The 12,654-nt window shown below is 45.3% G+C and overlaps 1 protein-coding gene across 1 annotated transcript in view; it reads left to right on the top strand.

The window, feature by feature from the left end:
• Positions 1–2,298, top strand: part of RRH (retinal pigment epithelium-derived rhodopsin homolog) — a gene marked incomplete at its 5' end in the record, with an annotated part of 4,896 nt that extends 2,598 nt beyond the window's left edge. Inside the window, 2 exons of the mRNA XM_010156077.1 lie at positions 609–787; positions 2,193–2,298. Of these exons, the coding sequence (XP_010154379.1) occupies positions 609–787; positions 2,193–2,298 (285 nt within the window). The remainder of the gene's footprint in view (positions 1–608; positions 788–2,192) is intronic.
• Positions 2,299–12,654: the final 10,356 nt, after the last annotated feature.

Genomic DNA, 12,654 nt, shown 5'->3' with positions numbered 1-12,654 from the left:
CCAGGCTGAACAAGCCCAACCCCCTCAGCCTGTCCCCATGGCAGAGGGGCTCCAGCCCTTGGATCATCTTCATGGCTTCCTCTGGACTCGCTCGGTCAATGCTTCATGAAGCCAAACAGGCACTTCTGGTTCCTTAACTATCAGGACTGAGCCTTTGTGCCCTAGAACATTTACTTGTATTTAACTGTACCATAGCTAAGCCTTACGGAACGTTTGTATTAACGGCCTTGTGAAATGTTTGGTTTAGATCTTTCTCTCTGTCCATATTTATCGTTTGCAATAGCATCCCAGAGTGACCTGTTGTGGTGGTCGTAATTCATGTGTGAAGTCCTCTGTGGCCATTCTGAGGGACAGATTTAAGAGCAGCAGCAGTGCTGAGTGTGAAGGAAGATCGTAGGCAATGAAAGGACAGCACGCCGAATTACACGGCGGCGTGATGTGCTGTTAAATCCAGATTTCATGGTAACCTGTCAGATGTGCCAGGTGCGCTTGTTTACACGGGGCTGTTTGGTTCTGGTTAGCTCTTACCTTCACACGGGTGCTTTTGGGGTGAGGTGGGGAAGTCTTCGGGTAATACCGGTTCTGTGTCTGTTCCTCTTGTTTTACAGATGTCTGTGGTGATGATTGTAATGTTCTTGGTGGCGTGGTCTCCATATTCTATTGTGTGTTTATGGTCTTCCTTCGGAGACCCAAGGAAGATTTCTCCTGCCATGGCCATCATAGCTCCGCTATTCGCAAAATCTTCCACGTTCTATAATCCCTGCATTTATGTCGTCGCAAACAAGAAGTGAGTACCGGTCCACTTCCCTATTTTAGCACCTAACTGTAGAAGGAGAATCTGTAAAACATGACCAGCTGGTTAGGGAAGAAGCCGAAGGGTAAGCCACTGTTGGTTTACCAAAGGTGACCTTTTGGTCAGGGGAGTCTCGAAGACTGACTCCAAATTTTGTGGAGAAGCGAGTGTTGGTCTCTTCTCCCTAATGACAGATGGTCGGACGAGGGGGAATGGACTCAAGCTGCGCCAGGGGAGGTTTAGATTGGACGTAAGGAAGAAGTTCTTCACCGAAAGGGTTATCACGCACTGGAACAGGCTGCCCAGGGAGGTGGTGGAGTCACCATCCCTGGATGTGTTTAAGAGACGGGTGGATGAGGTGCTGAGAGATATGGTTTAGTGGTGGACAGATACGGTTGGACTGGATGATCTCTGAGGTCTTTTCCAACCTAATGATTCTATGATTCTATGAATTTGTTCTGATCATCGTCAAAACGTACTGAATTGATAAAGATCATAGAATCACAGAACGGTTTGGGTTGGAAGGGACCTTAAAGATCATCCAGTTCCAACCCCCCTGCCATGGGCAGGGACACCTTCCACTAGACCAGGTTGCTCCAAGCCTCATCCAGCCTGGCCTTGGACACTCCCAGGGATGGGGCATCCACAGCTTCTCTGGGCAACCTGTCCCAGAGCCTCACCACCCTCTCTGTGAAGAATTTCTTCCTGACATCTAATCTAACCCTCCCTGATTTCAATTTATACCCGTTCCCCCTTGTCCTGTCACTACAGGACCTTGTAAAAAGTCCTCTCCCAGTACCCTTGTAGGCCCCCTTCAGATACTGGAAGGCTGCAATGAGGTCTCCTCGGATCGTTGAGAATGCATTAACCAAGCTTTTGTGAGACAGTTTTGGAAGCCCCTTTGTGGTTTCTCGAAGGGAGTGATTACAGAATTTGGGTTCCATCAGCAGTAGGCTGGTTTCAGTGACTGCAGCCAAAACATGTGGCAGCTTAGTGCCAGGTGACTTCTGTAGGTTTCCTTGCTTGATCTGGGATGCGTCACGTTCGGAGCGATTAGGATGGATTGATACTTTTCATGAAAGGAAATAAGCTGAGCCTGTTCTTCTGTTTTGAGCAAGCGTATCAAACGCTCTGAGCCAGCCTCTGCCCCTGACCGAGAACTGGGTTTTGCAAAGAGGCATCTTTCCTTTCTCTACCACCAACCTGGAAGCAGAGCCCACCAGCTCTGTACTGTTATTCCTCTTCAAGGCTCAGTCCTTTCGAATTCCAAATACACCATTTTTTAATTAAGTAAGTTTTACTAAAATTGGAAACGGTTGTAATGCTTAAGGCCAGTTATTCTTTGGATTTGATTCTCCAGCTAATGATGTTTTTGCTTTCCCTTTCTTGTCCTTTGCAGGTTTCGGAGGGCAATCCTGGCAATGGTGCGGTGTCAGACAAGGCAGGAGATCACGATAAGCAATGCCTTGCCCATGAGCGTATCTCAGAGTGCGCTGACATCGTAGAACTCGTGTCGTTTGTCTGCATAAGTTACACGGAAAGGGGTGAAATCTGGGTTAAAGTTAATTAATCTTTTGGAAGTTAATCTTTTTTGGAATAATAATAATAATCTGCCCCAGCCAGCTGTTTTCTGTTAATCACAGTAATCTTGGTAGATAGGCTAGGAAGAAAAAAAGGCAAAAACCACTAGGACTTTAGTTTTTAAGAGTAAGGTTTATTGGCCCAATATGTCTGTCCCAAACAAAAAAAGCTAATGAAGTGGCCACTAGGTTTTTACAGGGTTTTCACAGTCAACCCCAGTGACTTTTACAGAGTTGGACAAGGTGTCGCAGGGGCAGCGAGGGACTGAAGCAGGACATGCTTAGGCTCAGTAGATTGTGCACCTGCAATTCCTTTCATGAATTACTTTTCACTCAACTTCCCTTGTAAATTTTCCAGACTTGAAATATTCTGGATTCTCCCTGTGTGAATGTATTTCTGTACCAGGTGTCCATGTTGATATGCTTTGAAAAGTTCTGTTTTCATGAATATGTTAAGATATCAAAATATCTAGCAAAACTCCATTATCAGCTTTTAGGATTTTGAAGGAGTTTTAGGATATTTAATGCATTTTTAAAGTTTTGGCTCCCACAACCAAATGAATTTGTAGGAAAGACAGTTTTTCTTTCAGTAGTAGTACGTTTCTAGTGCTTATAACTGCACAGCAAGTCCTGAAAATGAAACAAAATGCACCGTAAATCTTGATGCTTGGGAGGCACGTAAAACTGAGTAAATACTCATGGTCATTTCTCCTCATTTCGAAGTCAGTTTCCTGGTTATCAAGGTCTGTTGTGTAATTTTACAAAAAAATACCTTTGGTGATGTGAGCAATGGGTTTATTCAGGCTGGAAAAGGTGACTGTATAGATCTGTTTAGGAGTGGTAGCACATGCACTCTTGATGATTCTCAGATTTGAGAATAAATACCTTCTATTATTATGTATGCATGCATCTGAAGTTCGGCTTTGCAGCGTGTAACTTATTTAAAATATACTTTTTTTGTGTAAGAACCTGTTTTTACAGGTTTTTTTTTAAAAAGCTCTGGAGTCTAGGTTTCCTATTAATTTGTTATTTCTAGTATTAAGGCATATGCCATGCAATATCCTCATGCTGTACTGGATCTCCTTCAGGATTTTGGAACACTTTTTGGACAGTAACTAATGCATTGCCTCTTATAAGGAGCAAAGAGATACTCTGTGACTTACTAACCCTACAAACTATGTAATAGAATAGCAACATGCTGGAGAGGATTTGAAGCGGCGTGTGTTCTGACAGAATAAAGAACGAGCAGGTTGGACTGATCCCTCTCAGGATCCATTTGAAGGTTAAGCAACGACAGATCTCGGCTAATCTGATGTAATCTGCTGTTCCTAAATGGATGCCTACGTTCGCGTTCGTAGCACACTGCACATGAGTGCCTAGGAATAAAGTTTTCCAGTTTTTTTTCGGATCGGTTCTGTTGGGAGGAAGCCATGTATCTCTTTATTTACTTCTACCTCCTAATGAGCTTTTTTGAAGAAATGCACGGGTTTTGTCCTTCACAGTGCACTTGCGTTTACCATGGCAGAAGTGATGGCACTGGATCAAGGTATATGTTTTATTATTTGTTATACAAGGCAATTTATGAGGAAAAGGGTTGAAGAAATTGGAAATAACATTCTCTTACATAGTTCTAGCATAGTTGAATTAAAGGTGTGTTTTATACTGGTGCTGTATGACTAGCTGTGTTCCTGAATGGGAGCAGATGGCGATTATGGCTTTCTTCTCAGCAAATAGCTGCTCTAAATCAGCAAATCTCAGCAAATAGCTGCTCTGTTTTTGCAGCAGGCAATTTCTTTCTGCTCCCTGATTTTCCCACCATTGTAATGCCCTTTGTATTTCTACAAACTAGTTGTCTACTGTAAGGTGTTTCTGGTTTAAAGAAATACAGTAATTTCTTCCTTTTTTTTTTTAATCTGCAGGAAAATGATACAATTTTTGGTAATAAAGAGGTTAATTTGAAATTTGATGATCTGGGTATTATCACGTCAATTTTGGGAGGTATTGCTTGTCATTGCTACTTACTGTCACAACATATCTAGCATAAAGCTGCATGAGGAGAAGGTAAGATAGAGGAAGAATATAGAGAAAGAGGGGAGAAAATTAAGGATGGGCTCACTGGGGAGAGGGGGTCGTCAGGCTAAGGTGTGCAAACAGCGTGCGCCAAAAAAATGGAAACATACTGCTAATTGAAAATGCTGAGAAATCCCATTTCACTGAAGTTAACAGGAGCAGAAAGTTCTTAGCACCTCTAAAGAGCCGTATTTTCTATATAAACAGCAAAAAGAGGGCTAGAAAGCTCTCCTTTGGCCATATATGCTGACATTTTTCAATTTTCGGTCTGTTCTGAAAAGTAAATATGGGCAAATACTTTGAATCTTCATCATGCAGGAAAGTTAGGAATTAGTAATCCAGTATTCTGAATTTTAGTAAAGGAGGTGGCATGCAGTTCCCCTTGGGATGCGTGCGTGTATCCTTCCTTCTGCAGTGGCTTCTGTTCTCCGTTGCCGATAGAACAACGGGTAGAAGATGGTGCTGACGTGCTTGGGAATAAAGCAAATCTAGATTTCGTGTGGAAGCATTGTTGCTATTTTGTGTTCTTTTTCTCTGCGGAAACTCCACGTTTGTCTTTTCCGTTTTGAACTGCAGAGGGCTGTTCTTGATTTGACATTCTCTACTCTGTTAGCAGCGTGGCAGAAAGTAATAGAATTCGCATTTAAATTTGAAATGCAGATTTCTGATAAAGAAATGTCGCTCTCTCTCTCTCTGTTATTTTTTTTGATGCTAGGTCTGTGCTCTGTAACGATCCTGACATGTATGAGATCCCTGTGAATGTCCCTGTGGATACTGTAAAGCTTCGTATAGAGAAAACTGTCATACGAAGGATTCCGACTGAAGCCTTTTACTACCTAGTAGACCTCAAATACCTGTGGGTAACGTACAACTGCGTAGCCAACATCGATATCAGCAGTTTCTATAATTTAAAACAACTGCATGAGCTACGGCTGGATGGTAATCTGCTCTCGACTTTCCCTTGGGAATCGCTGGCAGAGATGCCCAACCTACGGACTCTTGACTTGCACAACAATAAAGTGACCAGCATTCCGGCGGATGCTGGCCGGTACCTGAGAAACCTCACCTACGTGGACATATCCAGCAACAAGCTAACCACCTTGCCGGCGGACCTGATGGACATTTGGCCCCCCTTCTCGGAAGCTGTCCTGTCCAAGAGCACAGACGTTCTGGCGACCCAGAGAGTCATTTTGGGTACGTTAAACAGCCCGTCTCATTCCTTGTTAAAATGCACCTACGCGTTGCAGGAGAGAGCAGGTAGGGGACCAGCCTGGGATTCAGGAGAGGGAGGAGGGATTTATCCAGGTCAGTCTTCTGGTTCGCTCTCTGATTATTTATTTATTTTCTGTTGGTGACAGAAAACTTTAAAACAAGGTAGTGACCTCCACATACGTTGTTATCTCAAGTCAAGTCTGGAGTAAGATCCACCAGATTCTGGTCTGTAGGAATAAGGGCCACATGGAATATTCAGTATCCATATAAATCCAGGACTTCCAAACATTGTGTTTCTGGTGACGTTTCCCTCTTCGCTGCACATGGTTGCAACACCAAGCATGTCCGTTTGCAACTGGTTTTTCTTCCGGTGGCTCACAACCGGACGAGTAGCTGAGGTGATGCTCGTGGGAAGCCTGGGCTGGGACAGCGCTGCGGGTAGTGTTGGTGCCTCCAGAGAGGGCAACCTGCTCTCCCCGTGACTCCTGCTGACCTTGCCTTGCTCTAAACTGATTACCCTGACGTTTTTCCCAATTTATGTGTTGAATATGAGAGTGGGAGTAGGAATCTGATCCCTACAAATTCACAGTACTGTTTTGTAGAATTTAGGGTAAGTACTTAAGAACAGTTTGGCCAGACTCTTTTCATAATCTTATTCCATCATTATACCATCACATCAGCTCTGTTTGTGACTCTGTGCTTTGTCTTACGCTTCCTCTCCACTCCTGAGCCTTGAAGGTAACCCCTTTTTCTCCTGCAGTCCGTGAACGTGGCTGCAACAGCTCCATCAACAGCGTTTTCTGTCGCCGTTCACGGACGAGCACATGATTTGATGGTTTTGTAGTGTCCTGTAGCAGGTGGAAGGGAGGAAAACTGCCTGGCTCTCCCTGCTGCGGTACTTCTGTACCCACTGCAAAAGATCTGCCCTGCATTGTCCTGCCCAGTATTTCCAATTTCTTGATCTAACCACCCCCCCAACTTTTCCACGCTGATTAGTTCAGCTGCTTTCTCACAGCAGAAGCTGCAATTGAGGGCCACGAAGATGATCAGAGGGCTGGAGCGCCTCTCCTATGACGAAAGGCTGCGAGAACTGGGCTTGTTCAGCCTGGAGAAGAGGAGGCTCCGAGGAGACCTCATTGCAGTTTTCCAGTATCTGAAGGGGGCCTACAAGGGCACTGGGAGAGGACTTTTTACAAGAGCCTGTAGTGACAGGACAAGGGGTAATGGGTACAAATTGAAATCAGGGAGGCTTAGATTAGATATCAGGAAGAAATTCTTCACAGAGAGGGGGGGGAGGCACTGGGACATGTTCCTAGAGAAGCTGTGGATGCCCCATCCCTGGATGTCTTCAAGGCCAGGCTGGATGTGGCTTTGAGCAACCTGGTCTAGTGGAAGGTGTCCCTGCCCATGGCAGGGGGGTTGGAACTAGATGATCTTTAAGGTCCCTTCCAACCCAAACCATTCTGTGATTCTATGATTCTATGATTTGAAACTCTCAATCAGATGAGATTGTGTAGAAGTAACTTTAATAGGTGTGAGTAGGCTGAGCACGTTCCACACATGCATGGCAATTGTAGGTTTGCAGCATTAATAGGATCTTCCTTTATTAGGATTAAAAAAACCCCAAGGAGAAGCTGTAAAAGTAAGTGCAGCTCAGTAGTCCTTTCCCTGTCCCCACCCGGCAGGCAGTAAAGTAGGAGCTGACCATGCCAGATTTAATCCTCCTGATGATCTCATGTGGGAGTCCCAGAGGTTATTTAGTTTCCTTGTCTTACATGGCCCTCACCACTTAAAAAACCCAAACCAGAAGAAACAAACAAAAAAATGCCACCAAAAATACCCCAAACCACACACCCTCCGCTCTCCTTCCCCTGGCAGCCCTCTGCAGGCTTTGCGGTGGGGGCTGAGGGATGCTCTGTGCAGTCGTAGGTTTGGATCTGAGAATAAAAAATGCCAGGTAGTACTCTCACGGCGTTGTGCTGAGTAACTCTGCCTCGGTGAGCTCTGAAGAAGGAGCTGGGTTCTCTTTCATGGACATCGCAGCCTTCTGATGAGCATTTCCCAGCGCGGACAGACAGCGCTTGGTATCAAAGAAACTCTTTGTGAGTGAAACAACTTACTCTGGAGATTAGGAAGTGCCGTGCTCTATGTGTCGTGGGTTATTTTGACCGTTTTACTTAGTCTCTCCTAAGGGTCAGCTTGATCTGTGTTCCTGGAGCTTGCAGAGGTGTCGTTGCGCCACTCGTGCTCACGGCTGGAGGCTCATCCTTCGGTTGCTGTGGATGGACTGTTGCAAGGCAGTAGTTTTTCAGGGATGAACGGCTGATGGAAACCATCAGGCTAGAAGGATGACCTAGGAGTTGGGATGTCCGGAGTGCTCCAGCCGTAGGAGACGGCCGGCTTAGAACAACAGGAACAAAGTAATGGGTATAAATTGAAATCAGGGAGGTTTAGATTAGATATCAGGAAGAAATTCCTCACAGAGAGGGTGGGGAGGCACTGGGACAGGTTGCCCAGAGAAGCTGTGGATGCCCCATCCCTGGAAGTGTCCAAGGCCAGGCTGGATGAGGCTTGGAGCAACCTGGTCTAGTGGAAGGTGTCCCTGCCCATGGCAGGGGGTTGGAACCAGATGATCTTTAAGGTCCCTTCCAACCCAAACCATTCTGTGATTCTAAAGTGGGCTCCGTGGCATTGCTTCCACCCACCCCGCCTGTCTGCCAGGACTGAGGGAGTCTATGGCAGGAGGAACATATCCCATAGATACTCCTCTCCTCTGAGGTGGAGACGAGGATCACAGAGGTGCGGGATCAGGAATGATTTTGAAAAGGCCTCTGGCTTGCTGGGATGCAGATCCAGGTGGACTGAACCATTCCAGTTAAACGAATGCTGCTCTCAAAGCCTGCAGCCAGACCATTCCAGAGCCTTCTCCGTTAACCTCTCCCCGTACTTATCTGTCAGGATAGTGAGAAAGTTTCTCTTAATATCTAACCTCAATCTCCCTTACTGCAAACTAAGCTGATTACCTCTTGTCCTACGTGAGGTGGGACAAACAGAAAAACTAATTGCCACCTCATGGTAACCTTTCATGCGTTTTCCTGCCGTTTGCCACCTTAACTAATCACACCATTTCTTTCACCGCCTTCTTCTAGCTTGTGAGGTTTCTTTTTCATTTTCTACCCTAGTTACTGGTTCCCTTGGGACTCCTTTGGGTTTTAAAAAGGAGGTTTCTCTTAAAATGTGATGCCCACAATTGCAAGCTTTGATAGTTGAGAGTGTCCTACGTGCCCTGTTCTCCGTGGGAGCATTCGGCCTGACCCGTGTGCCTAAAGGGGGATGGTAGCTGCAGCCAGAGCTCTGCGAGAGGCTGGAACCCTGAGCAAATAAATGCTGGGTTTGTCTAGTCAGGAAAACAGCAGTCAGATTCTACTTAGTGTAAGCAATTATGTCCAGAACCGGCTTCTCTCCTGGTTCTGGCAAAGCAAGATTGTCACTTGTGTTTAATTAACAAGATCAACAACAGCGAAGCCCCAAACTCAAATGTTTGTGCATATGTATTTTTTAACACCAGGAGGCAGTTTTATCTTCAGTGACTTGACTGAGCATCAAGAAAGTTGTGTGTAAGAGAAAGTTCATGTTCCCCATGTTTACTCCAAGGACTCTTGGAGGAGCCACGTGCTGCTTTTGTCAGGGGACTGGCAGGTTAGCATCTCCTTATTCCCATTCATAATCTCTGTATTTAGGGGTGTGGTTATTTTTATCACTTCCCACTGTGTGATGTTCCTCTGTGTGGACACTGTGCTAAATGAAGGAGGTTCAGGGAATGATTCCTGACCCTATGGCCAAGTGGCTCCCTCTGGCTCTCATCCACACAGTTTAGGGCCAGCTCTTTTTAAAGCTGACTGGCTGTTCCACACTTTTTATCCCTTGGATTTCTGTGGGCTCTATGGGATGCTGCAGTGAGTCTAAAATGCAACTGCGTGGGTGTTTTTTAATTCAAGTCAAACTGCCTGAAGTAACGTGAGATTTGCATGGTAACCCATGGAAATTGTGCTTTTGCAGTATAAAGTAGCAGGGGTATGTTGTATGCCTGATGGGCTGATAGGTGTATGGGATCGTTTGGAGGTGCAAAGCCTGCTGCACTTACGTTGGAGGGCAAGAACAGGATAGAGAGAGCCATTCTTAGTGTGGTCTCATCCATAAGCTTTCCAGGAAGCAATCCCTGGAGTGTGAACTATCCCTGGAGCCATGTTTGGCTTTGTCTTGGAGAGTGCCCCTTGGAACAGCTCAAAACAAAGCTGGGAGTGAGCTAATTAAGCAGTGGAAATGATCGAGGGACCAGTGTGGGAGTTCTCCTGGGCCTCTCTTGGTTATCGATAGCCTGATGCTTTGATCCAAATCACAGCTAAGTTCCAGCATTGGCTGCTGTGCAGAGATTGAAATTCCTGGCGTGAATGATGGCAGTAGCATCCGTATGGAAAATTACATCTAATGAGTCACTGAGAGTAACCGGGGAGTCCGGGATTTGAGATCCTGCCTCTGTTGAATGTAGCGGTGCCAAGAATGGGAAATGCTTTGGGTCCATCAGACTCCCAACTGTTATCATAGAATCCCAGAATGGTTTGGGTTGGAAGAGACCTTAAAGACCATCTGGTTCCCACCCCCTGCCATGGGCAGGGACACCTTCCAGTAGAACGTGTATGCTGGGCCGTTGGGCAGATGCTGCTTTTCCTCAAACGGCGCCTTAGCAACCACCGTGTGTGGAAACACTGGGACACAGTGTGGGAAGTGCACTTTTGCTGTTTAGAACCATGGATCAAAAATTTTGTAGCTTCCATTGGAAGAGAGCCTGGGGTAGGTTGACCCAAGCTGTGGTGAATATTTTCGTCGGCCCTAAAGTTGAGTATTTCGCATACCGCCACTGAAAAGCAGTATATTATGCTAGGTGTGGTCTGAGGCTGGTTACTGATTTACAAAGGAAATATTGCTTGTAGCTGTTTCAGATGCTAAAGTCCATATTGACACAGCATGAGGAAACTCTGCTTACTGAGAAGGCTGCAAAAGTGTGCACGCAGAGACACGCTTATACGTATATTTGCCATTGTACACCCAAGCCTACACATAAATATGGGAGAGTAAGTTAAAAATATACTAAATCTAGAATAAAGAAAGGTTTTTAGGGCAATTTATAATTCATATTTAAGTTAAAATACACTGCATTCAATGCGGAGATATTTATCAATGTTTGTTTTGCCTTGGTTAGTATTTCTTCCTCTGGCCAACAAGCTGTCCTAATATTTCTACAAAAGAATCCAGGGTTTATAAGGGCTCGGTGTTCCATCAGGTACACATGCTGTTGGAGACTTACTGGTTTTGTTTGCTGTCCTAATATTTCTACAAAAGAATCCAGGGTTTATAAGGGCTCGGTGTTCCATCAGGTACACATGCCATTGCCGTTGGAGACTTACTAGTTTTGTTTCCTCTTAGGAAATTATTTTCCTGTGGGAAATCCATCTCGTTCCCATATTGAAACTTCCCATTTTTCCAGTTTCTTAATTTTTTCCTTTTTTTTTAACCTTTTTTGTATTTTTTATGTGTTTGTTCTCACTTTTACCATCTTGTTAACTCAAGCAGTTAAATTTCAGAATGCCCCTTTGTAGTTCGGAAACTAGGTTTACATTCCCATTTCTGTTCTCTTCAATAGCTCACTGAAGTATAATCAAATTCAGTGTTTTATCCTTGCTTCCAACTCAGTAGTGCTTTCAGCTTTTCATTCTGGGAATTCACGTGAGCTGATGCCTTACAGTGGCTGTGCCAGTTTACTAAAGATCATGTGAATGCTGTCAGATATTGGGAAGCCACGGATGAATAGAAGGAATGAGCCATGGAGGCAAAGAGGAAGCTCCTGTGGCTGTATATAGTCTATGAATAAGTCCTGCTTCTTTAGCCAGTTCCGTTAGGAAGCCTGATGGATGAGGGAGATGAGTTGACCAACTGAAATAAGTCTTTCTTTGCACTAAAGCCCAGAAGTAGCCTTTTGGGACTATTGCTTTCTTCTGAAGCTGAAACCAGGCCTTCAGAATGATCTGAGATGCTCAAACCTGTGTCCGAGACTGGTCTAAACAACCGTCCAATCTAAGGACTATCCATCTTTGCTTCGTCATTCCTTCTATTTTGTCAGTTTCTGATACTTATTGTCACAACTTTGGGTCATTTTTCAGACATTGTGAGAGTATGAAAGCCATGTATTTATATATGGATCTTCATATTTACATATAATTCATATTTATCATTCATATTTGTAGGTCTTCATATTCATATATTGTTCTTCCAGGAGAGGGTGGGGAGGCCCTGGGACAGGTTGCCCAGGGAAGCTGTGGATGCCCTATCCCTGGGAGTGTCCAAGGCCAGGCTGGATGAGGCTTGGAGCAACCTGGTCTAGTGGAAGGTGTCCCTGCCCATGGCAGGGGGTGGGACTGGGTGGGCTGTAAGGTCCCTTCCCACCCAAACCATTCTGAGATTCTATATATTATGAAAAATTTCTTCACCAAATGGGCTGTCACCAAATGTGCTGTCAGGCCTTGAAACAGGCTGTCCAGGGAAGTGGTTGAGTCACTGTCCCTGGAGGTATTTAGTAGACTCATGGACATGGTGCTTAGGGACGTGGTTTAGTGGTGGGCTTGGCGGTATTGGCTTTATGGTTGGACTCAATGATTCTAAAGGTCTTTTCCAGCCCAAATTATTCTATTTGAAAGGCCTTTGAGTGCTGGTGGTAGGATGAGAAGCACTAATAAACCCCATCCTTTATTGCAGTGAAGCTTGTAGGATGCAGAGTGCTCGCAGAAGGGAGATTTTCAGCACTGTTGAACGTAGGGAGGATCTGCTGCCTGGCGCGTGGGAGGGGAGCCCCACTGACGCTGCAAATCTGTCCTGATTAACGCAGTGGGCCCAGGGTCCCTGCCCTGCTGCCCGCGTGCAGCTCAGCTGCCCCGTGCTCCTGCC

This window comes from Eurypyga helias, unplaced genomic scaffold (genome assembly GCF_000690775.1).
Source record: "Eurypyga helias isolate BGI_N326 unplaced genomic scaffold, ASM69077v1 scaffold5917, whole genome shotgun sequence".
NCBI lineage: Eukaryota > Metazoa > Chordata > Aves > Eurypygiformes > Eurypygidae > Eurypyga > Eurypyga helias.
Note: the sequence above shows the minus strand (reverse complement) of the source record. Positions and strands in the feature narration are given on the sequence as shown.